The 26,956-nt window shown below is 35.2% G+C and overlaps 1 protein-coding gene across 4 annotated transcripts in view; it reads left to right on the top strand.

The window, feature by feature from the left end:
* The window catches only part of LOC125266920 (RNA-binding protein Musashi homolog 1), a 41,347-nt gene extending 15,303 nt beyond the window's left edge, over positions 1 to 26,044 (top strand). For 2 of the 4 annotated variants that reach the window (XM_048188048.1, XM_048188050.1), the window contains 10 exons: positions 1,261 to 1,302; positions 3,177 to 3,269; positions 13,664 to 13,712; positions 16,214 to 16,296; positions 16,651 to 16,768; positions 17,891 to 17,971; positions 21,359 to 21,415; positions 22,239 to 22,322; positions 22,432 to 22,586; positions 23,693 to 26,044. In XM_048188048.1, the coding sequence (XP_048044005.1) occupies positions 1,261 to 1,302; positions 3,177 to 3,269; positions 13,664 to 13,712; positions 16,214 to 16,296; positions 16,651 to 16,768; positions 17,891 to 17,971; positions 21,359 to 21,415; positions 22,239 to 22,322; positions 22,432 to 22,586; positions 23,693 to 23,734 (804 nt within the window). In that variant the 3' untranslated portion in view covers positions 23,735 to 26,044. The remainder of the gene's footprint in view (positions 1 to 1,260; positions 1,303 to 3,176; positions 3,270 to 13,663; positions 13,713 to 16,213; positions 16,297 to 16,650; positions 16,769 to 17,890; positions 17,972 to 21,358; positions 21,416 to 22,238; positions 22,323 to 22,431; positions 22,587 to 23,692) is intronic. The other 2 variants (XM_048188049.1, XM_048188051.1) reach the window with 1 other exon arrangement.
* Positions 26,045 to 26,956: the final 912 nt, after the last annotated feature.

The following is a 26,956-nucleotide window of genomic DNA, read 5'->3' as shown; positions in this document are numbered from 1 at the left end:
GATTGGCTTGCACAACTTCGTGTCATGCAAATTTCACATGCAAAGATGCAATTGAGGAAAATATTGTGCGTTCGCAGCAATCGCATCACCCAATTCGCCTCATTTGCGTCGCCCAGATTCACGTGAATTTGTGTCTTTGCATTTGTATGTAATCTACTGGTGCAAATAATTAAATCTGCATTTAGTGGGCACACACCATTAGAGTATGTCTTTTAAAGGAACCAAAAATACTGTTTTTCTTTTGTAAAATGTCTGTAGTATCACCAAATAATGTGCTCTTGGTATTGGGGCGTTTTTTGACATTTTCAAACATCATGTAAATTTCTATAAATAAATCTTAAACGTACCCCAAACTTTCGAATGATACAAATATTAAATATTAATATCACAATATTACTTTTTTTACTGTATTTTTTAATTAAATAAATGCAGTCTTGGTGAACATCTCATCTTCTTTCTTTTTTTAATTTTGCAGGATATTTAGAGAGTAAATTTTTTCTGGGATCACCGGTATCAACTTCTTTAAAATAACAAAATAAATATAAGCTTAATACATTTATTTGACATAATAGATATTTTAAAACATGGACAAGTGAAAGCTTTAAGCATAAGCTGTAAAGAAGTTTTCTTTCAGTTTTTCTTGTATTTCTCACATGACTTGCAATGGTCAGATGATTCCACACCGGCCGGAAACATGGTGGGAATTTTCTGTAATTCCTCTTGAAATATTTCAGAGGATTTGTCTGTTGTGAAAGCTTTCATTTTCTGCCAGGTTCTGCTTGCAAGACTTTGTGAATATTGTTCAAGTAAAACAGTTTGTTGAAATATCTGATGCGTTAAATTGTGTTTTATGGCATCAACAAAATAAAATCATTAATAAATTAAATAAATGTAATAACTTACATTTTCATGGTGTAGATTACTTAAAGAAAACACTGACAGAGATTAAACTGTAGAAAGTACTTAATCTGGTTTTATTTAATGGGGTTTTTTTTCATATAATGATCTCATTATGTTAGAAGTGTTAACATCAGTAAATCTTTGGGAAACACTGACCGGTCTGTTTGTTGAACAGCTGTGAGCGGATTTTGAGAATATTTATGAACTACTATCCTTGTCTCTCAAATGGATAACTGGCTGTCTTTTCCATAAATACATGATGTTTCTTCACACTCATGCCTCTTATTCCCTCTTAAGATTCAAAGAAGCTTAATTCACATGCTAAACAAATCTCTCTTTCTCTCTCTCGTTCTGTCTCAGATTGACCCTAAGGTGGCCTTCCCACGTAGAGCTCAGCCGAAGGTGAGTGCTAAGTCTCAGTTCAGGTTAACATCACAGGTGTTGTGATGTCACACGTCACTTCTCATTAAGGACATGTATGTTCTGTTCTAAAACCTAGTGAGTGTTTTAAAGCATCATAGGTGTTTTCTCCATGTGACAGCTCTTCCAAACTGCAGGCAGCTACCTCCTTTTTGACCATTTTGCATAGAAGTGTCTTGAAACATGGGCATCCTGTTAATTTTTTCAAAACAAAACCTTTAGAATGACAAGTAAAAAGACCTTAAAGGGGATAATATTAGTCTCTGGTGTCCCCAGAATGTGTCTGTGAAGTTTCAGCTCAAAATACCCCACAGATCATTTATTATAGCTTGTCAAATTTGCCCCTATTTGGGTGTGAGCAAAAACACGCTGTTTTTGTGTGTGTCCCTTTAAATGCAAATGAGCTGCTGCTTTCCAGAAGAGGGCGGAGCTTTAACAGCTCAACAGCAACAAAGCTGGAGAATCTCACGCAGCCAAAATGAGGATTGTCAGTAACGGTGTTCAGCCTTACATTGTTCAAACCGGAGTCGACACTGATGGAGAGACTCAGGGAGAAGTTACAACTTTTAGAACAAAAAGTTCTACAACACTCTACTACAACAACTCTTCCTCTTCTCTAAAGCAGCCCAACATGGCCTCGCCCCCTTTGTTGCATGTTCTCAGGGGCGGGGTTTATGTAAATCTTAGAGTTAGTGATGCCACTAACCCAGGAAGAAGCTTGTTGTAGTTCCAACCAGCCGTTTGTTGTAGTACGTAAAAAGCGATTTCTGTAAAAGAAAATATCTCCCTTCGCATTGAACTTTGAGCGTCGTTAACAACTATAATAATAACTTTTTCTATTTGAATATATTTTAAAATGTAATTTATTCCTGTGATCAAAGCTGAATTTTCAGCATCGTTACTCCAGTCTTCAGTGTCACATGATCCTTCAGAAATCATTCTAATATGCTGATTTGCTGCTCAAGAAACACTTCTGATTATTATCAACAGTTACCTTAATACTTAAAACATCATATTTAAGTGTACGTTGTGATGCATCTTTTTCCAGGATTGGTTAAAAATAATAACTTTTGTAACATTATGAATGTCATCACTGTCACTTTTGATCAATTTATTGCATCCTTGCTGAATAAAAGTATTAATTTCTTTTGGAAAAATCCAAACTTTTGAATTGTAGTAAAGTATATATCCTTCAAAGATAAGGTAAGCCCAGAATGCATTGCGATTTCACCCAAGATGGCGTTCAAAAAATAGTCAAATTAAAATAAAACAAAATTAACACTTTTCCTGTCTACACTCGACTGTCCTATAAAACGAATGGCAAATAAAGCCACCAAAAATCAATCAAAATTTGTGCTGTGTATTTTTATGCTTACTAGTGTATTGCATTGTTAGCTTGAAATCAAGTCTCCCCTGTGTGTCACATGATGAAAAGTGTTAGTTGTGTAACTGGCAGAGTTTCTCCCTATGGAACATTCCAATTCAAGTTCCATTTATGAGGTTCCATTTTTAGTTATTATGTTCCCTTAGAAGGCAGCTGTGTAGACAGTAAAGTAGCTCACTAGGTTTTAGTCATACATTACTCCTACTTTTTTTTTAAATAGCTGTGACTAACTCTTGTATATTTTACCGGTAACAATTTACAATTAATTCTACAGCATTTATCAATCTTAGTTAATGTTAATTTCAACATTTACTAATACATCATGGAAATCAAATGTTGTATTTGTTAACATTAGTTAATGCATGGTGAACTAATGCAGCCTAGTGCCACCCTTGCTTTCTTCTAGAAAGTTCGGTAGTTTTACTTGATCATTTCTTTGTCTCATTATTTGTCTTTTCTCTGGTGTTTTCAGCTGGTAACAAGAACAAAGAAGATCTTTGTTGGAGGGCTGTCTGTCAACACCACCATCGAAGATGTGAAACAGTATTTCGATCAGTTCGGAAAGGTGAGTTCAAGGGCCAAATTCTACTCTCTTATTTCTGTCATAATGTAGTTTCGTTTTCATGAGCATTTTCCAAGCCTCTCTCTGATCCTTAGGCTGTGTTTAGCACTGTAATGTAAGACTTCTGTATGACAGTAATACTTTTGTTCATCAGGGCAGGTCAGGCTGCTTAATACCACACAGGTGTTAAAGGGATAGTTCACCCAAAAATGTAAATTCTGTCATCATTTACTCACCCTCAAGTTGTTCCAAACCTGTACGAGCTTCTGTCTTCTGCTGAACACAAAAGAAGATATTTTGAAGAATATGGGTAACCAAACAAATACTATGGAAGTCAATGGGGCCCATCAGCTGTTTGGTTACAGACATTCCTATGTTATGTAAATAGAGGCGGTGATATGTTAATGAGCTTGTGGTTGTGATATCATGAACAAGCATGATGATTTGCATCTTAGTTTCTATAAATGATTGCAAATATTAGAGCATGACTACCAGGAAAAAATACTGTTTTTCTGTATCACCGAATAATTTACTCTTGATATTGGTGCTTTCATTGACATTTTGAATTCCAAAAAAGGTCACGTAAATGTGTCTCTGTTCTGATGCACACAAAACACATGATATCTATTTTATGCTCCATCTGTCTCCACTTGTTCCATTTGTTACTGTCATATTCGGTGTCAGTGGTAAAGAATTGGTGTCCCAGTTGGAGATGGAGTCCTTGGAGTGTAGCTGCTTTTTCTTTCGTGCGAGAGCGGCACGCTGAGTTGAATAGTGGACAAACAGGGTCTAAAGAAAGAGAAGAGCGTATGAGTAGATGCAGGAGACGAGTGAGGGAGGCGGCGTCACCTCCTGTGGGTCGAGAGCACGAGAAGAGGACGCCTCTGAAAAGAGGAGAAAGAGTAAGACACGCACTACTAATGGAAGCTTAAAAGTGGGCGTCCTAGAAAATTGTCCTAAACTAGCCAGAACTATTAGAACAACTATTGGGACCCTAAATAGATACAAAACAACTGGCCATGGCCATGTTTAAATGTAAACTACCCTTCAAAAGTTTATGGTTAGTACGTTTTTTTGAATGTTTTTGAAAGAAGTCTCTTCTGCAAGCCAAGGCTGCGTTTATCTAATTAAAATGCAGTTAAAACAGTGAATATTTTTACACATTTTTACACTGTTTTCTATCTGAATATGTTGTAAAATGTAATTTATTCCTGTGATCAAAGCTGAATTTTCAGCATCATTACTCCAGTCTTCAGTGTCACACGATCCTTCAGAAATCATTCTAATAAAGTAAAACCGTGTATTCAATGAGAAAAGTTGAGGCAGGACTTGATTGTAAGCATTAAAAACTGTCTGGTTTGTAAAACACGTATTACTCTAAAAAAGAACGGTAAAAAAATCAAAACAGTAAAATACCGTTTTCCATTGAAACAGTAATATACCATAAAAACAATGCATTCTGGGTAATATTATTTGTCAGTTCTGAGACAGTAACCTATAGGATACTTTCTCGAAAATGAGAGATATTACCCAGAATGCATTGTTTTTATGGTATATTACTGTTTCAATAGAAAATGGTATTTTACTGTTTCGATTTTTTACAGTTTTTTTTGTAGAGTGAGGTGTCAGGTGATTGGAAAGGAAGGCCAAGAACATTGTATGTGGTGTATAGATAAATAGGGTTAAGTTTGTGATGTCACCTTTGAGAAAAATAGTTTTTTGTTCATGTTTTATTGATCATTTTGACTTTATAAAAATACCAAAATCCACTTGCGAGTTTACCATGACCATAATTCGATTGGTAATGTTTATGTGAAACATACTTATATAAAGTCACTCTTATATAAAGTGACACTCACTGCAGTAAATGCTGTGAAGGTAGGACCGGGAGAACGGAGAGACAGAAAGAGAGCGAGGGTGTGAAGGTGCTGTTGGTAAAAGGGGGAGGGTCTCAGAATCTTAACTAATCTGATGCAACAGCTGCTGCCCCCCCCCACCCTCTCAAGCTTGTTTCCACGGTGACCTGCTGGGCCTATTGTCTCCGCACACATCTCACTGTGACACCGGGTGCATGTGGGCTCTTTTTTTTTTTCAAATATGTAAATGCACGTGTGGATTCAGTGGTGTACGCTCTCACAAACGCTTATTAGTGGGTGTCAGCAGCTCTTGCACCTGTTGGGCTGCTAGGAAAGACTTAATAAGGCACTGCTAAAAGTTTAAAGACAACATGAAATCAGTTTTGCCCCATATTTACTATTCAAAAGTTTGGAATAATTACCATGTTTTAATGTTTTTAAAGAAGTCTCTTATGCTCACCAAGGCTGCATTTATTTGATCAAAGCACATTAAAACAATATATGAAAAATTTATATTATTACATTTACAAAAATTATTTTCTATTGTAATATATTTTAAAATGTAATTTTTTCCTCTGATGCAAAGCTGGATTTTCAGCATCCAGTCTTCAGTGTCACAAGATCCTTTAGAAATCATTCTAAAATGCTGATTTGCTGCTCAAAAAACATTTCAGAATGTTCAAAATCAATGTGTGATTTAAAACAGTCACGCAAAACTGAATGATACAATCCTAGCTAACAAAATATGTTTATACAATCTTAAAAATGCTGGGTTAAAAACAACCCAAGTTGGGTTGATTGGGTTGTTTTGACCAGTGTGCTGGGCAGTTTTATTTAACCAAATTATTGTTTAAAAATGACTAGGCCTCTATGGCTGACTTAAAATGAACCCAAAATGAGTTGGAAATTAAAAATCAGACACATAATTAGAGGCAACAATAATAATGAAAAGGTGAACATTTATTAATAAGCAATTTAATAAATGTTTATTGTTTAATTATTATTCATTAAAATGATTAAAATGTTCATTTATTAAACATATGAATAAATGTTAATTTCCAACATACTTTGGGCTCATTTTAAGAAAGCAATACAGTAATTTTTAAACAATAGTTAAGATAAATAAAACTACTCAGCACGTTGGTCAAATATTTAACCCAACCGCTGGGTTTGTCCGTTTTCATCCCAACTTGGGTTGTTTTTAACACTGCATTTTTAGAGTGTATTAAGTTATGAAATGTTATTTCTGAAAGTTCTCTGAATGTTCAAAACATTCAGACTTTTAAATGTTTTGCGAACGTTAGGGAAACATTCCATTTTATCATTCTGCAGACATTATGAGTTACTTTTGAATGTTCTCTGAACATTCCGAAACATTAAAAAAAAACGTTAAATGTCCAGCTAAAACATTTCAGAAAAACGTGTTCCATGAACAATAAAAAATTTTTTTTTGTGCAAACATTTATTAAAGAACATTATTAAAGACCAGGTAACTTGAAGTTTCTTTCAAAAACATTACATAATCTTAATTATTCCAAACGTTTGACTGGTAGTGTAAAATCAAGTCCTTCCCTACATAATTATGTCCCACTGGATATTTTGTTTCTCTGATAAATATAACAATATACAGAAGCTAAATGTGTTGCGAATTCCATTTTGGGCATTCAAGCTAGGTATGCACGATATATCTGCCACCATACCGGTATCGGCCGATATATGTTCATTTTTAATGTTAAATAAATTAAATAATTAAATATATAATTTATCGGCTCTCAAATAAGAAATAAGAAAGCACCAACGAATAAGAATAATCAGTTATCGGCCAAAATTTCATATCACTGCATCCCTAATTCAAGCACAGAGAAAGTTTGTGAAAGCAATTTTGATTCATCTTCATTCAAGGTTAAAGTTTACAAAGAAGGGATTTTTTTTTTACATTTAATCTGTGTAAATATTGTGCTTTTCCTCTACACTCCTCTCACTCAGCGGTTGGATCCATATCAAAAACACGGTGCACATGCACTAGCGTATGTATCTGTTCGCAGTATTTGGTGGGAGAAGCCCTTGTTGCTGTGAACACAATCTGGCCGCCCGAGCCCGTCCGGGAAAACTCACTGCCCTCCATTGTCCTGATCTGTTAGGCACAATCCAAAATGGTTGGAATATGATCAGCCTCACAAAAGCGAAGTACAGTGAGAGTCCAAGCGCTCCGACCCACAACAATGGATATAATGAAACATTGAGAGGGAGAGGGCCAGTGGAACGGACAGACTGGAAAAGTTAGTCTCCAGTCAGCCATGAGAGGTGTCGATTAGAGAGCTTCACTGGACCTTTTGTCCGCTGGCCTGTTTAAAGGGAAAACGAGTGATGAGGAAGGCATAAAAATCTAGTTTTATCTGGAGATCTTACATCTTCTGCTTGTTTAATAAAACAGAAATGTGACACTTGGCGTTACATCCCGGATCATTTTTTTTAGAGAGGACAGAGAGTGTGTGTTTTATTGTCTGAGGTAACTATATAGACTAAATAACGCAGTTCATTTTATGTGCTCATCCATGACAGTGTAAACAAACATGCCTCCAGAAATCCCTAACTTTTCTTTTGGAGTTTGTCTCAAACCTGTAAAATGATTTTAGGTTGTGTTTGGACAATGTAGCCATTATCTTTGAAGCACTTCCTTCTTAAACTTTTACATTTCATTATTTATTTATTTAAAGAGGACCTATTATGCAAAATTTTGAACACAAATGTGTGAGAACAACCAGCCTAGAATGGTAAAAATCCACTCACTCATTTTTTTTTATAATTCCCATAAATCAAAAGTGGTCTCTTCAAACAAGCTGATCCCTATGATGACATTATCGTAAAGAGAAGCCCCGCCCACAGCCAGTGACGATCTGCCCTATTTGCATAGACACCGCCCTGAGTGAGAAGCACAGGTTCCGCCATTTCTGGATGTACCAGTGCATATAAGAGTCTCCATAAGCTTCCTCCATCTGAGTCACTGAGGACACCGTGGTTAAATTTCATTTTCAAAGAAAATCGGTAAAGTCTTATGCGTTTGCGCCAATCATTTTGTGCTGGACTGCTTCACAATTGAGGGTCTTTTCAAGGACTCCGGTTCGAACATATAAGGCTGAACACCATTAATGAAAATTTCTGACATTTTCAGTGCGTGAGATTGTCCTGTTTTGTTGTTGCCTGTGTTCAGGCAATCTGTCCTACACAGGTATGCCGGAGCATGAGCTCTTGAAGCTCCGCCTTCCTCTTGAAAGGGGGCTGGGAGCAGCAGCTCATTTGCATTTAAAGGGACACACACAAAAACGTTGTGTTTTTGCTCACACCCAAAAAGTTTGAGCAAAATTTAACAAGCTGTAATAAATGATCTGTGGGGTATTTTGAGCTGAAACTTCACAGACACATTCTGGAGACACCAGAGACTTATTTTACATCTTGTAAAAAGGGGCATAATAGGCCTCCTTTAAATATATATACACACACATACACATATATATATATAATTATTATTATTATTATTTGTCAGTTCTGAAACCTTTTATTATCTTTAGGGATGCAATATCTTTGACCATATCTTCTTTTATTAGCAGTTTTCTAGATTTTTGGCTTCAGTCTGATTAGACTGATTTTGTAATCATATAATGTCAGGGTTTATTTTTTTATGATTAAGATAAACTAGCTAATTATAATAAAGTAAACTTTTTTTTTTACATGCCAGTTTACAAAAGTACACAACAACTAAATATTTACTTCTTCAATAAGCAAACATAAGTGTTTGTGTAAAACCCACTGTAAAAAAGTTTAAAGTTTAGGGAAGAAGGAGGCGGAAACCAGTGAAAGTTCAACGTAAAACTTAAATCATAAAATACATAAACAACAAAACGGAAATAAAGCGACAGCCCCCACGGATGACTTCCGCATATAAACATAATAAAACAACAACATAAAATCCAGGCCTGTTCCTCACTGTCTTTCACTGTCATCACTCCTTCTTTTAACCTACCGGAGCTCCTCCGTGGGGACGCAATAACATTCACCCTCGCTCCGTTCCCACGGCTCTCGGCCCCACCCTGCTTGCCACACTCACCACCGTGGTGCTGATGAGTAGTGGGTGGTTGCTATGCAGTTGTTAGGGTATTCTGGGTTCTTTCTTGCTGGTCCAAATCTAAAGAACCTCAATGAAGATATTCTTGTCTCTATATGTGGCTCAGGTCACTCTTCAATCTAAATCCATGGGATTTGTCAGTCGTTTTATCATCTGCCAGGTATATTCCATTGCTTAGTAAAGTAACAACACGCCTCTACTCAACAAGCCTCACAATTTGCGGTATGATTCATGTTCATAGAACAAATGGTGCATGATTGTTTGTGTGCCAAAGAGTAATACTCATGGTTAGGGGTGTGTTTAAATCACTAACCCTAAGTGTGATCAATAATAATAGGCGTGGTTTCACTTGGAGCATGTCAAATTCTAGTTCGGCGCTCTAGTGTGATTTTTTTGTGGGAACAAAAACATCTGAATCATCCAAAAAGTCGACTGTCAGTATTGTTTATCTCTAATTAATCGTTAATGGGTGAGTAAAACAAGTTTTCCATCTCTTTCATGTATTTTTACATGGTCGGTAACTCATAAACAAGCATCACATTGGTCATTTTTCACATCGGACATCATGCTAATGCTCACAGCAGCTGTCGGTCCGACTTTGCAGTGTCATTGGATTTGGAAGATGGGGAGGGGGTGTTTGTGGGATTGAGTCAATGAAGGGAAGGGTACGACCAGGTTTCAATAGGAGGGGGGGCAGGAGAGGGTTATAGTTAAATGTCAAGTCTAAGAGTGTGTGTTTGACAGCGACCCGTCCGGGCTAAGAGTGTTTGACCTTTCCCATGGTCATTTAACCAGGTGGCACTGAAAAGCGCCACTCGGTCACATAAATGTTGGCGTGCCATGTGACTCTCGAGCTCCTCGGCTGGTGCCGTCCTGCCGACAGCTCTCACACAGACTGAATTGACAGTATAATCCTGAAGAAGAGGCCATCAGTCAGTAAATAACGAGGCCTCAGATTTGGAAAGTTAACAGTTAACGGTTGCTTCACGATGCTCATGTTACAGGTTGTGTAGAGTTTCATCAAACGCTTGAAAGCAGGATATAAATGAACAGATTCACACAGTCATTGTCAACTCGCTGTAACTCTGTGTTGAACAGAAGCAAGGATTTTACCACGGTTAAGGTGTGGTGTTAGGGTACATGCAAAGACATCAGTATTGAGTTACAAATCATATTGATATTACTATAATTAATATTAATGCTATAATAATGTTTGGGTTAGATAATGTATTTTTAATTTATTAAAATTGTATGTTTATCTAACCCAAACATTATTATGTTATTAATATACATTTTTAATATTAATATTACCTTAAAATAATGTAGTTATAATTATTATTGTATATTATAAATATGTATTTTATTGAAATAATGAAATAAAATATTATTAAAATTAATAATTAATTAATTCATTTTAATCATATTTTATATATATATATATATATATATATATATATATATATATATATATATATATATATATATATATATATATATATATATATATATATATATATATATATATATATATATATATATATATATAATATATATATATATATAATATATATAATTGTTATTAAATATATATATATATATATATATATATATTAATATTTTAAATTAATTAATTTTTAAATAATATTTTATTTAATCAATATTATATATGTGTGTGTGTGTGTGTGTGTGTGTGTGTATATATATATATATATATATATATATATATATATATATATATATATATATAGAAATTTGAATAAAGCATATCAATTAATTCTAAATAATTTATTCTATATAATTGTTATATATATGTGTGTGTGTGCATATATTTTTTTAATTTTAATAATAATATAGATTATATAAATTATAAATTATTTAGAATTAATTAATATATATTTTATTCAAATAATCATTCATTGTTATAAATTAAATTTCAAATCAAATAATTTACTTAATTTAAATAACAACTATAATTACATTATCTAACTCAAAGCTTCAGTACAGTAGGCCTAATACTAATGATTGATGCCAATAAACAACATTATGATCAAAGATTATTCTGTAAACGAATGTCTGAAGCAGTAATCTATAATTTCATTGATGTCAGGTGATCCATTTTATAATGGCTTTAAAAACAGCCCATCCAAACAGATTTGAAATCTATTCATAACTGTTTTTAACGTCTAAATGGTTCTGTCTACACATATGTTATTATGTGTTAGATGATATTGTGCCTGTTGATGGGTTGGAGACAGATTGAATAGTAAAGTTCTCTTTTCATTTGTTGTAATATTTTTACCCTGATCGTTGCTTCATCACTGAAAACATATTCCTCTCTCTTGTCAAAGTTTATTTTTCCAGCACTATTCATAACAGCCATTATCCAGCTCCTCGTCTCTCTCTCTCTCTGTTCTATTCATGAAAGGAGAAGCAAGGGAGGGGGTCAATTCTTCTAATTGAAATTCTTTGCGGAGTCTCCATGGGAATAGTAAACTTTGGAGAGGGTTTGAAGAGAAAGGGGGAACAGGACAGAGAGAGTTATTGAAAAGATTTACCCCCACAAACTGGAGAGATGCAGGGAATCAGGCTGTTGGTGTGGACACGGATGTCTGTTTAATGAGAGAGAGAGACGTGTGTTTGCACCTTCGCTTTGTGTCTCTGTTTATTCTCCACAAACAGTTTCTAGGGTTACTGCAGTCATGAAAAAGAAATGTCATGGAATTTTAAAACATGGAAAAATCATATTGCGAATATTAATTTGGCAAGTTATACTTCACTCTAAAATATTGGTAACACTTTACAATAAGGTTTAAACTACTTTAGTTAACATGAACTAAGAATGAACAATACCTCTACAGCATTTATTAATCTTAGTTCATGTTATTTACGAATACATTATGGAAATCAAAGTTGTATTTGTTAACATTAATGCACTATGAACTAACATGAACAAACAATGATCAACAGTATTTTTATTAATAACTAATGTTAACAAAGATTAATAAATACTGTAACAAATGATTATGTTAGTTAATATGTTAACAAATGAGACCTTATTGTAAAGTGTTACCACAATATTTCAGCTTGAGTTGCTTTTTAGTGAACAATTATTTCTAAAAATTCTTATTAAATTAGATTTTTAAAAATGTAATCACACACAACAGGATATCAGGGAATTTTAAGACCTGGAAAAGTCATGGAAATTTTTAAAGTCAATATAAATTTGTTTTGTTATATAATATTTTATTAGCCTGAATTGCTTCTTGTGTGCAATATGTAAAATGATTTTAAAACTCTTTATATAATCCCATAAAACAGGATTTGGGGAAATTTTAAGACTTGGAAAAGTCATGGAAATGTTTATATATATATATATATATATATATATATATATATATATATACATTTGTCTAGTTATATTTCATTGTAAAACATTTTATCAGCTTGAATTGTTTCTGGTGTGTACAATCTGTAAATTGATCTTAAAAAATCCTTATAAATCCCACAAAACAGGATTTTGGGGAATTTTAAGACCTGGAAAAGTCATTTTTATAGTCAATATAAATTTATCTGGCTATATTTCACTCTAAAATATTTTATCAGCCTTAATTGCTTCTTGTGTGTGCAATATGTAAAACGATCTTAAAAAATCCCACAAAACAGGATTTTGGGGAATCTTAAGACCTGGAAAAGTCATTTTTATATTCAATATAAATTTATCTAGTTATATTTCACTCCTAAATAATTGCTTCTTGTGTGTGCAATATGTAAAATGATCTTAAAAAATCCCACAAAACAGGATTTTGAGGAATTTTAATATATATTTGTCTAGTTATATTTTAGTCTAAAATATTTTATCAGCTTGAATTGCTTCTTGTATGTGTAAAATGATTTTTAAAAAAATCATATAATCATGCAGGTGCGCAACATGAAAATCATTTAAATTAATTGGATAAAATGACCCTGAATTTGGACTTCAGCACTAGATTCCTTCAGCATTAAAAATGAAGGTGCAAATTAAATTAAGCATTAAGAATAAGCACCATAGGAGAAACTCTGAAGTTCCACAAAGAAGTTTGCCAGTTGATGTCCAGTGTAACATCTGGGTTGTGAAGTGCTGATCTTGTAGAAAAATGGCTGTAGATACAAACAGGGTTGTTTGCTGAACCAAAGGTGCTTCAAAGTGTCCATGCTCCATCGGTTTCCCCTCTTTTATTTCACCCCCTTTCTTTTTCTTCCATCCATATTGTCTTTCTTCTCTTTCTCTCTGTCCATCTCTCTGTTCCCCCTCCCCGCTCGGCCCCTCCATCTGCTGCCCCTCTCTGTTTCTCCAGAGCTTCACAATAGAGCCTCATGCTGGGTAATGGCTTAGAGTGTCTCATCCCTCTCTTTTGTGTGTGTGTGTGTTTTGTCTGCAGGTTGATGACGCGATGCTAATGTTTGACAAAACCACCAACAGGCACAGAGGTAAGACGGCATTCAGGCACGCACACACGCAAATGCACACGCTCGCATTCAAAGCCTCGTTGAGTCATATAATTATACAACAACAGTCAAGTGTGTACATGCTTCCACAGTCCTTCAGCCTTCTCTTGTCTTCTCGTATCGTATTGTATCATATATCGTATCGTATTTGAGGAATATTTTACTGCTCAAAAGTTGCTTATTTACAACTCAGGAGATGTAATGGGGTTCTCATTTATACTTATGCTTCAGTATCAACTTCATCTCAGATTTTTCGAGAATTAAAAATAAAAGATGGAACAAATATTCTTACTAAAGGAGAATTTATTTGCTCTTTCATAGCTCATAGTTCAGGAGATTTAATTAAGTTATGTTCCAATTATATTTTAAGTATCAACTTTGTCTCAGATGCTTCTTCTAAACTTGGAATTAACTAGAAAAACTCATTTGTGATTGTGTATTTTAATGCTCAAAAGTTGCTCGACTCGAGAGACTTAATAAAGTTATGCTTCATTTGACCCTCTGGTGCTGTTCGGTCATTTTTGACCGAAAAATGTTACGTTTTGGTTTTTATTTCATCAGAATGGTACGAAACTTGGTAAAGGTTTTAGCACTTGCTGTGTGAACACACACACAAAATAATGGACATGATTCGAAAAGGATAAATGGTCCTGAAAAAAATAGTCACAACAAAAATTACTACACTGGAAATGAATGGGAAACAAATTTCATCTAGTGGAAGCGTTTGGTACTGCGCCCAAACTTAATCTTACTGAAAGCTCATTTTTTGAGATATCAACCTCAAATTTGGAGCACAACTTGTTTTATCACAGTTTTAGAGTAAAATATGTTTTGGAAAATATATATTTATTTCATATAAAATTTTAAAATAGGATTTTTGTGCAAGTTTCACATTTTGCTCCAAAGCATTCAAGATTTATGACAGTTTAACTCTCTGGTGCTCTTCGCGTGATGGTCAAAAATGACCTAATTTTTTAATTATTATTTCAGTGAAATGAACATACTATATTTTAGTTTGATAATGTTTTCTTATTTAATATTTTGCATTTTTAGGGGATTTTATGGTACTAAATTTTATTTACGCTGTAGTTTTATGTACATTTATTCACTTTTTGAGCATGGACCTGAAAATGAAATTTCCAACTTAAACTGTCATAAACTTTGAATGCTTTGGAGCACAGACTTAATTTTGGTCTCTTTTTTAAAGATGACACTTGGAAGATTATTGCTGAAGTGAAAAAGTTTTAAAAAGTTAACTTAAAAGTTACAGAATTTTATGTTTTTGTTATGAAAAATGCACAAAAATACTATTTTCAATTTTTATATGAAATATATATTTTCAAAAACACATTTTACTCTAAAACTGCAATAAAACCAAAGCCATAAATCTAAACAAGTTGTGCTCCAAAGTTGATATCTCAAAAAATGAGCTTTCAGTAAGATTTTGTTTTGCCGGAGTACCAAAAGTTTTCAATAGATAAAATTAGTTTTCCATTCATTTCCAATGCGCTCAATTTTGACCACGAGGAGCACAAGTGTGACTATTTTTTCCAGGACCATTTAACCTTTTCAAATCATGTCCATGATTTGTGTGTGTGTGTGTGTGTGTGTGTGTGTGTGTGAGAGTGTGTGTTCACACAGCAAGTGCCAAAACCTTTACCAAGTTTTGTACCATTCTGATGAAGTAAAAAATTCAAAAAAAAACAAAACGTAACATTTTTCAGTCAAAAATGAGCGAAAAGCACCAGAGGGATAAGTTGCAAATTTTATTTTTAGGTCTATGCTCAAAAAGTATTAACAGGTAATAAATGGATAATAACTATTCTATAAGTATAATTTAGTATCGTAAAATCCCCTAAAAATACAAAATATTAAATAAAAACATTATCGAACTAAAATATAGTACATTCATTTCACTGAAATAAAAATAAATGAAAAAATTCTGTCATGCAAGGAGCTTAAGCTTTCTTTAGGAGAAATAAAAATAAAGACAGATAAAACAGTTGGTCTTTCATAACTTTGAGATCTTTTTTCTTTTTGTCTCTTCTCTTCTCGTCATTGTCTCATCTTGTCTATTCGTTCAGAGGCACTGCTAAAGATCATGTAGGGTAATAAGGGTTTACTGTGCTGGTTAGTAGTTCAGAGGTTAAACCGTCATCCACCTGGGAAAGGAATAATCTAATAGACAGCAGGTGGGCGGAGTCTGTGATTTTGTCTAAGTGTGAGTGACAGATGAGTGGGCGGGACGGAGTAGGACAGGTAAGTGCAGCAGGTGAGGAGGTAATCTGTGGAGAGAATGGGCTGAATATATGAACAGATGTAAACAGAACAAAAGAGAGTTAAAGGGAATGAGAATGTAAAGGGAAAAGTGATGCCAGGATTGGATTGGACACAACTGGGCAAAATAAACATGCTCTATGTTTAGATTCTGTGAAAGCAGCATCATGTTTGTGATTCGTAAAGAGTGTGTACTTGCTCTGCAGGTTTTGGCTTTGTGACCTTTGAGAACGAAGACGTGGTGGAAAAGGTCTGCGAGATCCACTTTCATGAGATCAACAACAAGATGGTGAGTGTGTCCTGCTATGAAAGACTGGGTGTTCAAAACACCTTTTTGATGAAGGTTTAAAGTTCATATTCAGTAATAATATCAATTTGACTACACTGACACTATCAGATGAGAACAAAACTTGAACTGATAATGACGCTGCTGCTGCTTATAGCTGAAATTGAGCTCATTTCATAAGCGATGAACTTTACGCAGTTACTGAACCAACACCGAACTGAATTGTGCTGAATAATCACACTATAATCAGCTTTACAGCTAAATTTGAATCTGTCTGTATAACAATCTGTATTGTATAAAGCACTATAGAAATAAAATAGGCTTGAGTGTAAGGATTGTCTTCGGTTCTGTTTGAAGGTGGAGTGCAAAAAGGCTCAGCCGAAGGAAGTGATGTCACCGACAGGTACGGCGCGAGGCCGCTCCAGAGTGATGCCCTACGGGATGGACGCCTTCATGCTGGGTATCGGCATGCTGGGTGAGTTGAAATCGGTGTTGCCACGGAATTGGGCGACTTTTAAGTTGTTGCCGTGGGTAAAAAATTTTCCGCAGGTTGATTTCCATCCCCGCTCCAACACCCTCAAAACACCCCCAGACATACAAATTCAGTGAAGAATTTGACCACCTGATGGAAAAAATCGCATTGGGCTGTTTTTGGGCTACTTTTGTTGCACAGACTTGGCAACCCTGGTTGAAAGCTGGAAAAGGCAAATAATTTGAGTGAACTCACACACACGAGTAAATCCAGCGTCAGTGGAGCGGTTCAGTCCTGTCTGATGAGAGTTTGGCTCTACCTGCTGTTTACAATAGGGAACTGCACCGTGCCACAAATCAGAGCAACAAAAGTCGTATTATGCAAGAAAAGAGAGATTTTTTTTAAAAAATATTCTTTATTTTATAAATAAAGCTACAGTTTTGATTATATGTGAGCTGGGTGAATTTACAAAATAAAGATTGCGAAATACATCAAAACGGTTTTCGTTCAGAACATTCATTCACGGTTAATTTAGCAGACGCGAAAACAAGTAGAAAGCACTGCAAGTTTCTTACAATTGGAAAAGAAATGATAAAAAGTAATTAATTGAGTTTAATTGTAAATTAAATTCTTAATTAGTGAGAAGTATTGTAGTACATATATGAAACTAATTTAACGCATCCACTAAAAACACTACTTGATTAAAAGACAAATGACTTTTTTAACTGAGCAAGAAATGATAATCTATTCTTCTCTTTTCTTCTTATTTGTTTGTAATACATTTTATTCTTATTTTTACTTTATGATTTTTATTTCTTACATCTGTTATGATTATTTTTAAATCCTTTCTATGGAAAGCACTTTACCACTGTATATGAAATGTGCTGGTAACACTTTACAATAAGGTCCAAATAACTAACAAAGAGCAATACATTTGTTACAGATTTTATTAATCTTTGTTAAAGTTTAACTTAACTGTTGATTTTGATAATGTATAAGTAAATGTTGAAATTAACATCAACCAAGATTAATAAATGCTATAGAAGTATTAGTTCATGTAGTTGACTAGTTACCATAAATAATCTTGCCTTGCATTAAATAGATGCTGTCTCTATTGATTTTCAGGTTACCCAGGGTTCCAAGCGGCCACCTACGCCAGTCGTGGCTACACAGGAATCACACCAGGATACACATACCAGTTTCCAGGTGAGTCCGACTTCCCTTGTTTCCATCTATAAAGAACTTTCACAGAGCCAGTCATCGACTGCAATGTCAAAATACAAAATTTAATACATTACAAACCCTGATAAATGAACGTAAATGATAAAACACACTCACAAACAGTAGTTCTTGAAGCTGCCTCTGGGTTTCAGTGGCAGATGATGCTTTTTGACCCTGTTTACACCTGATATTAAGATATCGTTTTGGTTGATCGGATCACAAGTAGACGAGGGAGACACATTCTCATTCACACCTGGTGTTTTTGTCCACTTTCAACCACTTCTGTCCTGATTTCTTAGAGAGGAGAGTCTATAGGTGGGTAAATATATGTGCTTTTTAAGATCTTTTGATCTAATGGACAAAATAAGCTCAAGCAATTTACATATAAACGCGACCGGAGACGACAGAAAAACACAGAGAGCAGCAGCTTTAAATTTAGCTCTTACAGCTGCAAGACCACGCCGAACACGGTGAGTGTGTGTTAGAAATCAGGAATGGTGAGAGAACACTGCTTGATATGTTTTTGTCTTCAAACCAAACTTGGGTCTTCATCCGACAAAGTTTAAATCCCGTCTAGCTTCCCATAATGTTCACGCTTTAGGTCAGTAGGCAGAGAGTAGACGGTCTTTTGTGGCTGTTCAAATACATTCGACCACATGAGCGTCTACACTACTAAAGCAATCCGGTCGAATGCGTTTTCAACTTCCTCTGGAAGTGGTTGAAAGTGGACAAGCTCAAAATATTTTAGACCCTGTTTACACCTGATCCGATTGACCAAAACGCATCTTAATACCAGGTGGAAACAGCACCTTTGCCATGCTATACCATGAGGCATTTCAGAGAGAAAGAAATATTTCCCTTTGTCCTCCTCAGCACTAATGGGACTATAACTGTTTAATCAATGTGACATCAGTAAAACAACATTTGCATATTTCCTCTGCGCTAAAACTCGAATAGCAGTTAAATCACAGGGTGCAAGAGAGAAATAGAAATCACACCTGATCAGTAACATGACCTTTTTCCAAAATGGCATTGATAATAGTTGACATTGTGTCGCTACCTGTCGCTGCCAATAAAATGATGCTTTTTGTTGGTGTGTATTTATATACCAACCAACAAAATATTGATAACTGATTATGTTGTAGTTAATGTATGCTTTTTCCTGTGAGCTTTTAGTTTTTTTTTTATTGCATAGTAAAATAAAACCTGTAGATGTTTGCTTTTTTTTGCAGAATAATTTATATATAAGTATATAAAAATATATAAATATCCCCTCCAGACATGACTTTTGGCCACTACTCTATATAATCCAGTGAACATCTCATAACAAATGAATGATCAGTCTGAGATTGCAAAATGAATCAAAAGACTCAAAACAGTCAAATGAATATGATACACCAATGATAACTTTGACATTGCACCTGTAAACAACTACACTTATCCTTTAATAACTCATCAACTTATGTGGGATGCGTCCCTCTCTGTGTTATCTTGTATTTTTAGTCACTTTCACATGTAAATATCCGTGCAACTGGTTCTTCCTCTGTATCGTTGCATGATACCGTCACACTGCCCAGCACTAGTACTAACCTTTGTGTGTTACCTTCAAGTTTTCGCTCCATGTCTAACACTCCATACCTTAAGATCAGCGATCTAATGACGTCCTCCCGTTTCTCTCTCTTCCCTGTGCTTTTTGTCCCTCGTGTCCTTCTGCACCTCAATCTGTTCCCTTCCTTTCCTCCTGTGTAGCAGCTACACCTGGCTGTAAGTCGCTTCCCTGCGTGTGTTTCTGTGTGCATAGACGTGTCTCTCCTCTGCCCTCAGGGCGCTTGAAAGCCTCCTTTCATGGTGTACGTCAGTGTGTTTGCGTAGATAGGACTACATGTGCACTGCAAAAAATGTTCTACCTCGGTATTTTTATCTTGTTTTCCAGTGCAAATATCTAAACATTCTTAAATCAAGATACATTTACTTGAGAAGAAAAATGAAATAAGTCTCATCCAGTTTGAAATGTTGACTACAAACATCGTTTTTTACGATTTTCTGTCTCGGCGTTCTCTCCATTTGAATGATTCTTTACAGTCTTCAGCCGCGCACTGGAAACCAAAAGTAACTCACTCCCGCATTTACTCTTTCAATTCTTGCACCCGGGAACAATACAAGTCGACACCATATTAACAAAAGTTTGCTAAGAAGTATTTCCTACTAAAGCAAGGCAGTATTTGACTGGTGAGTTTATCTATAGCAGACTGGTGGGAGTGGCCTTGGGCAGCAACATGCCCAGTGCATTATGGGTGTTGGAGTTTTACTACCTATTTGGCGAAAAAAAAGACAACAGCTTTTTATCTGGTTTCTCTAGTTAGGTAGAACCGATTAAAAAAAAAAAAAAATTGCCTTTCTGCTGTATAGGCAGCCAAGTTTTATTGAAAGCCCATTTTGCCACAGGTGAATTACCCATTTAATTTTAGAAATGTTTTTTTCAGAAAACGAGACTTGGGCCCTATTTTAACGATCTAAGCTCATGATCTGAAGCGTTTGGCTCAGCTGCACTTAGGGCGTGTCCGAATACACTTTTGCTTGTTTAACGACAGGAAAAAATGGTCGGCACGCCAGGCACATGGTCCAAAAGGGTTGTACCCGGTCTCTTAATGAGTCATGGGTGTGTTTTGGGCGTAACGTGCAATAAACCAATCTCATCTCCCCTTCCCTTTAAAAGCCATTTGCTCTTGCACCATGGCGGAATTTGCATTCTTAACACTTCTCCAGAGAGGAAACATTTTATTTTTAATATTTGTAATGTTTGTGTGCTGCTGCACATCCCTGTGTGTGTAATAAGCAGAGTGTAGCGCGTTGTGCGCCCACCTATAGGTGCATATTACTAACGCACTCTTTAAATAACAAAAAATACTGCTCCATTGACTTTAGAGCAGGTTTTTGTTGGTCAATGGCGCAGTCGTTTTCAGTTGCCTCAAAATAGCAACACGCCAACAATGCACCTGAACACACCTCGTTTTCAGACCAACATGCCCATGGGCGAACAGATGGGCGCGAGTGCATTTGCTATTTAAACAGCGCGGGGCTGGGCATGAAAATGATAACTGCGTTGGGCTGAAACTAGCAAAAAACACTTGCGTTGCACCTGGCATCGCATTGCGCCGAGTGTATGATAGGGCCCATAATGTCATTTTGCATCTGAAGTAACTGTATCTTGATTTAAGAATGTTTATATATTTATACTTGAAAACACAAAAATACTAAATAAGAAAGACTTTTTTTTTTGCAGTGTGTGTGTTGCGTGTGTTGGTGTTTTAGCTCGGAACTTGTTTATGCTCATTTTATTCACAAACCACTCTTTTGCCGTTTCTGTTCTAGAATTCCATTTAGAGCGGACACCCCTTCTGACTTCCTCTCACCCGCAAGAGATCACAGGTTAGTTCTCATCTGGCTTTACAAACAGCTCTCTGTGCACACACACACACACACACACACAAAACACACATGCTGCACTGATTTTCCTGCAGACGGCTCGTGTTCCCCTTCGTTTCAATTAAAGATTGTCACCAGCAGCCCCAGACAGAGCTGCAGTGTGCCTCTTCTGCACTGCCACCCAATCAGGCATAAATAATGCGTGTTTTCACACAAGTTTCCCCAAACTAACGTCATTGGTTGAGCCAGAAGTTATGTCGGAATGCCTAAACAGAGTAATATTTGAAAGTGTTACAGTCTTTCTATTCATCAAAGAATTCTGAAAAAAAAAAAGATTTACGGTTTCCGCAAAATATGAAGCAGCATAATTGTTTTTGACTGATAATAAGAAGAAATGTTCTTGAGCAGCAAATCAGCATATCAGAATGATTTCTGAAGGATCATGTGACACTGAAGACTGGAGTAATGATGCTGAAAATTCAACTTTGATCACATTACATTTTAAAATATATTCAAATAGAAAACAGTTCATAATATTTCACAGTGTAATAATATTATCAACTTCTGTAATGTGACACTTCTGAGTGAAACTGAATATTCAGTGATTCGTAATACATAATGTTCGGCAGGAATTGTTTTTAGCCATTGGGGTTATATTTTTATTAGTTCCTGTCCATGTGACATTGGTTCATCAGCAGAATAGTCAGAAATGGAGTAAGTTATTACATATTGATGTATTTCTAAGGGTATTGAAGTAGGGTGGGACTTGAAAGTTTTGAACTGACCTAAACCTGCATGTGTTTGTGTGACTTCCTGTCATCTGAAGGAAGTGTCTCTCTCTGTCCCGCAGCCATTCCACTGACTGCCTACGGACCAATGGCAGCGGCCGCAGCTGCAGCGGTGGTCAGAGGTGCCCAAAATCATGTTTATTTTGGTTGTTTGAAATGGAAAATGATTTAAGAACTTTTATTGTCAGATTTTGAGATATATTCTACTTGAACACCTGTCCTTTGCTCTAGGTTCCACCCCGTCACGTACCGCTGGCTTCCTGGGCACCAGCAGTCCTGGGCCAATGGCAGAGCTTTATGCAGCAGCCAATCAGGATTCAGCAGTCAGCAGCTATATCAGCGCGGCAAGCCCCGCCCCCAGCACAGGGTTCGGACATGGACTCGGGGTAGGTACAATCAGACATACAGGCACATACACGAATATTTATGAATGTAACTTTATTGTCAAAAAGGACACAAGCACAAGGACTACCGCTGAAAGTGCGTTACTATTTATTTTGACAACTATTACACTGCAAAAAATTATTTTCTTACTTAGATTTGTTGTCTTGTTTCTAGTCCAAATATCTAAAAATTCTTAAATCAAGAAGCATTTTCTAGACAAGTAAAAACTGTCTTGTTTTCAGAAAAAAAAAATGTCAAAATTAAGTGAGTTTTTGCTTAAAACAAGCAAAATAATCTGCCATTGGGGTAAGCAAAATCTCACTTCATTTTGACTTATTTTTTTCAGAAACCAAGACAATAATTTTTACTTGTCTAGAAAATGCTTCTTAAGATTTTTTTTTTATATTTTTCAATTAATATTTTAATTTTTAGTTTAAAGTTTTAGTCATTCTAAATGTGCTTTTGTCCTTTTTATATCATTATATCATTTAATAATAAAATTATTAATATTACAAATATTATAATATTTCTATTTAGCATTATTTTATTTTATTTCAGTAAGTAATTTTGTTACTTGAAAGAAAATAAATGTTAACTGAAATAAAATAAAATATTAAAAAATACATGGTTATTTTATTTCAGCTAGTTGCAAGGAAACATTTTTCATTTTCATTTAGTTTAGCTTGATGTACTAAAATAACTAAAACTGAAATAAATTGCATAAAAAAAGTATATTAACATATTTAAAAAAAAAAGAAACTAATGAAAATGACAAAAACACAACAAAACTACTAAAATTTTAATTAAAATTGTGTTATGAAGTCAGAATTGCAAGCCAATTGCAAGTTTATATCACACAATTCTGACTTAATAACTAGCGCTTATGAGTTTCTATCACGCAGTTGTGAAAAAAAGAGATAAAAAGTCATCTTTTATTTAGTGGCGGAAACGAGCTTCCATACTCAACCCAGCATTTGGGTTGAACGAAATAGCCGTGATTTTTTTAGACTGTACTGTAAACACGATTTTTGCTTGTTTTTACAAACTGAAGGGATGACTTGTACTGACCCCAGAACATTCCTTCAAAATCCCTCTTTCTCTCTCCTAGGGCCCTTTGATTGCAACTGCCTTTACCAATGGCTACCACTGAGGGGCGTCCTATCAGCATCCAGCACGGGATGAAGACACTCACGAGCTTGTGAACCTCGAACGCTGCTGACCACGTGACGTGCTTATGGGACGAACCCCACGGGCGGCTGCGCTCCCTCCTGACTCCACTCTGGAGTTTCCATCTTTTCTTTCTCTCCATTCTCTACTAACATCACTTTTTGTTTTCCCCATCCCGTATTTTCTTCCTGACGTATCCTGTTTATCAGCGACTCGTGTATGATATGCTGCCGTCTGTCTTTTGAAAGAAAAAAAAAATGAAGAAAAAAAAAAAAACAATATTGTTTGATTGTACATGCGGAAACACGCAAGGAATTCCGTTTCTCCGGATTTTATTTGACACGTTTTTTCTGCATTTGTTACGATGTTTCTGCTGACTGTGTTTTTATGTTTTTACTGTACTCATGCTGTAACAGATGATGTCGAGAAAGACAGAGAGAGAGAGAGAGAGAGAGAGAAAGAAGGAGCAACGAAACTGGAAAAAAGTTCAGGATTTGTTTTCTTTGATGTTTACTAAGCATTACGGTTTCAAACAAATCCAAACGAACGCCGAACAAATACATGAGAATGAATCAAATTCACAAAAACAAAACGACAGGACAAAAATGTATATTTTGGTAGTTTTTACACAGCATTTATAATGCTGTGAGCTGAATCGGTTTGATATTTTTTCCTCAAAATTGGTTTTTATATGAGAATCAATGGGCCTCGTTTATGAATTTCCCGCGTGAATCGTTCGTTAAATCGTTCGACATTTTTAGATTCACACAGAAATTCGCTCTGCTCGTGCTGAGGCTCGTTGTTCAGCTTCTTTTTGTAGATACTGTATATATTGCATGGATTTTGGGGGGGTTCAGATTGAACGACGGACTGGGGGGCGCGGGAGGGTGAGGGTCCTTTACGGTTTTTTAACATGCAAACGTCTTTCTTCACATTGAATCTTGTATTTCTGAGACTAGTATCATGACCAAGTTGGACTGATGTGGGTCTTTGGTTGTGCTTCTCTCACTTCCTACTCCATTTTTACTGCAAACTTCTCTAAGATAAATGTTTTGATGCTCTTTCGGAACAAAATTTTCAGTCGGAGCTTTCGGTCGCACAAAGCGCTTGAGGTTTCGGACACCACCTTTTCGATGTTTGCCGTCACGTATTGGCCGTCAAACCACATTAGATTGCATTTTCCAAAAAGAGCAAATGATTTGGTCCCATTTTAGGGAAGAGGAAAGGCGGTCTTAACCGGTTTAGTAGCCTCATTTGGAAGGGCACGGCTGCTAGGCTTTCTTCATGCTGTTTTTGGAAATATATATTATATATATGATTTTGTTGCGCAGTGTACTTCTTTCAGTGTACTTTCCCTCTCCTTTTCCTTTGTTTTTGATGGTACACTGCTGTTTTTAAAGAAATGAAGGACACATTTACAAAGCAAAGGAGTCTGAGCGCTGTTACATCTCCGTTTCTATCCTGTCGTGTTTTTTTTCTGGTTGTGCGTGGATGTGCGTGTGTGACGGAGAGAGTGTAAGTTGATGTGCACAGCGTAGACTGAAGTATGGATGTACACGTAGCTAGTTTACATGCATTCAACTGCCACCTTTAAAACTGTCTCGTCTCTGCCGGTAATGGAGGAGGCCGTCTGTGACATCACGGCTCTAATGGAGGCCTTCTGGGAAAATGAAATTGCAGTCGATTAATAATACGCATCCAGAGTGATTTAAGTCGGCAACATTGATGATTTGATAATTGATTTCTACTTATTTGCGTTAATATTCAGTCTTCCGTTTGACACGTGTAGCCTCTTTTTGGAGCAGTGGTCACTGTGACGACCAAAACTCCAGCTGACAGGGACGCCTCACAAAACTACTGCACGGCACACACTGTAACTATTTAACCAACGAAAAGCAATAAGTTATTTTTAAACTCAAGTAATAACGAACGCCGTTAGCGGTGGTACGAATACGACGGCGATTATGTGGCATTAAGAATTATTTTTCAGAAAAAAGCTATATTTTTCAAGATCCGTTTTAACCCCTTGAAAGTTTCTGAGATTTTTACAGTACATGTTACGATGCCTGTTTGTTTGGATGATTTGTAAAAGGGGCGGGGCTTGGGGATCAGCAGCAGAACTGGAAAGCATCAGTGGGCGTGGCTCCGTCCCGTTGCTGCGGAGCTGTATGTCAACACTGTGACCTGATGCTCAAATACGCTGGTCCGCTGTCCCTTTACTGTATTTTTTTAATTTTCACCTCTGGAAATTTTCAAATAAAAAGATCCTAATAAATTATTTTAAAACATTCCATTTGATGGCCTCTGTATTCATGTTTTTCTTTGTGGATTTGCAGAGAGTATTGGCAGAGATTGTCATGTTTCGGTCATATGCAGAATGGATTGTGCTCTTACGAATCACACACTTTGTCATCTAATTGTAATCTTTAGTAAATCTAAAATATCATGTTTACAGTTGAATTGTGTATATAGATTTTCACAACACCCATATAATATTAGGTTTATTCTACAATATTGTAAACCCTGGCCTGAACATTGAAATATTTCATAAATAAAAATAGAATATAAAATTGTTATAATAATACTAATACTATTATTAATTATTATTATTATATTTATTATTATTAAATTTAGGAATTATTAAAAAAAAAAAAAAAAAACATTGTTGGCAATTTTCCTTAACAATCCAATCCAATTCCATTTCAGAAACCCAAAATAAATAAATAAATAGTGTTGTATATATTTTTTAAATATAATATAATATAATATAATATAAATATTATATAATAATATGTAATAAATATTTAAAAAATATATTTAGGTTGTAATATTAACAGAACATGAATGTGAATGTGAAATGTGTTCACAGCCACAAGCAACATTATACATCATTTTATATATATATATAATATTGGCTGTTTTTTTCTAATTACTAGTTTAATTCAATTTGATTCCATTTTATATATATATATAATAATATATATATATATATATATATATATATATATATATATATATATATGTATATATATGTGTGTGTGTGTGTGTGTGTGTGTGAGTGTGTGTCTAAACCTTTGAGTTCCATAAATTATAAATGCCTTTAAAATTTGTTGTGAATATTACATTTCTATATAGCTTTTGATTTTTTTTATACAAATTGACAGGAACATTAAATGTTTCATGCCACATTTTTATGGTGTTTGTG

The sequence above is a fragment of the Megalobrama amblycephala genome, linkage group LG4, assembly GCF_018812025.1.
Source record: "Megalobrama amblycephala isolate DHTTF-2021 linkage group LG4, ASM1881202v1, whole genome shotgun sequence".
In the NCBI taxonomy this organism is placed as follows: domain Eukaryota; kingdom Metazoa; phylum Chordata; class Actinopteri; order Cypriniformes; family Xenocyprididae; genus Megalobrama; species Megalobrama amblycephala.
Note: the sequence above shows the minus strand (reverse complement) of the source record. Positions and strands in the feature narration are given on the sequence as shown.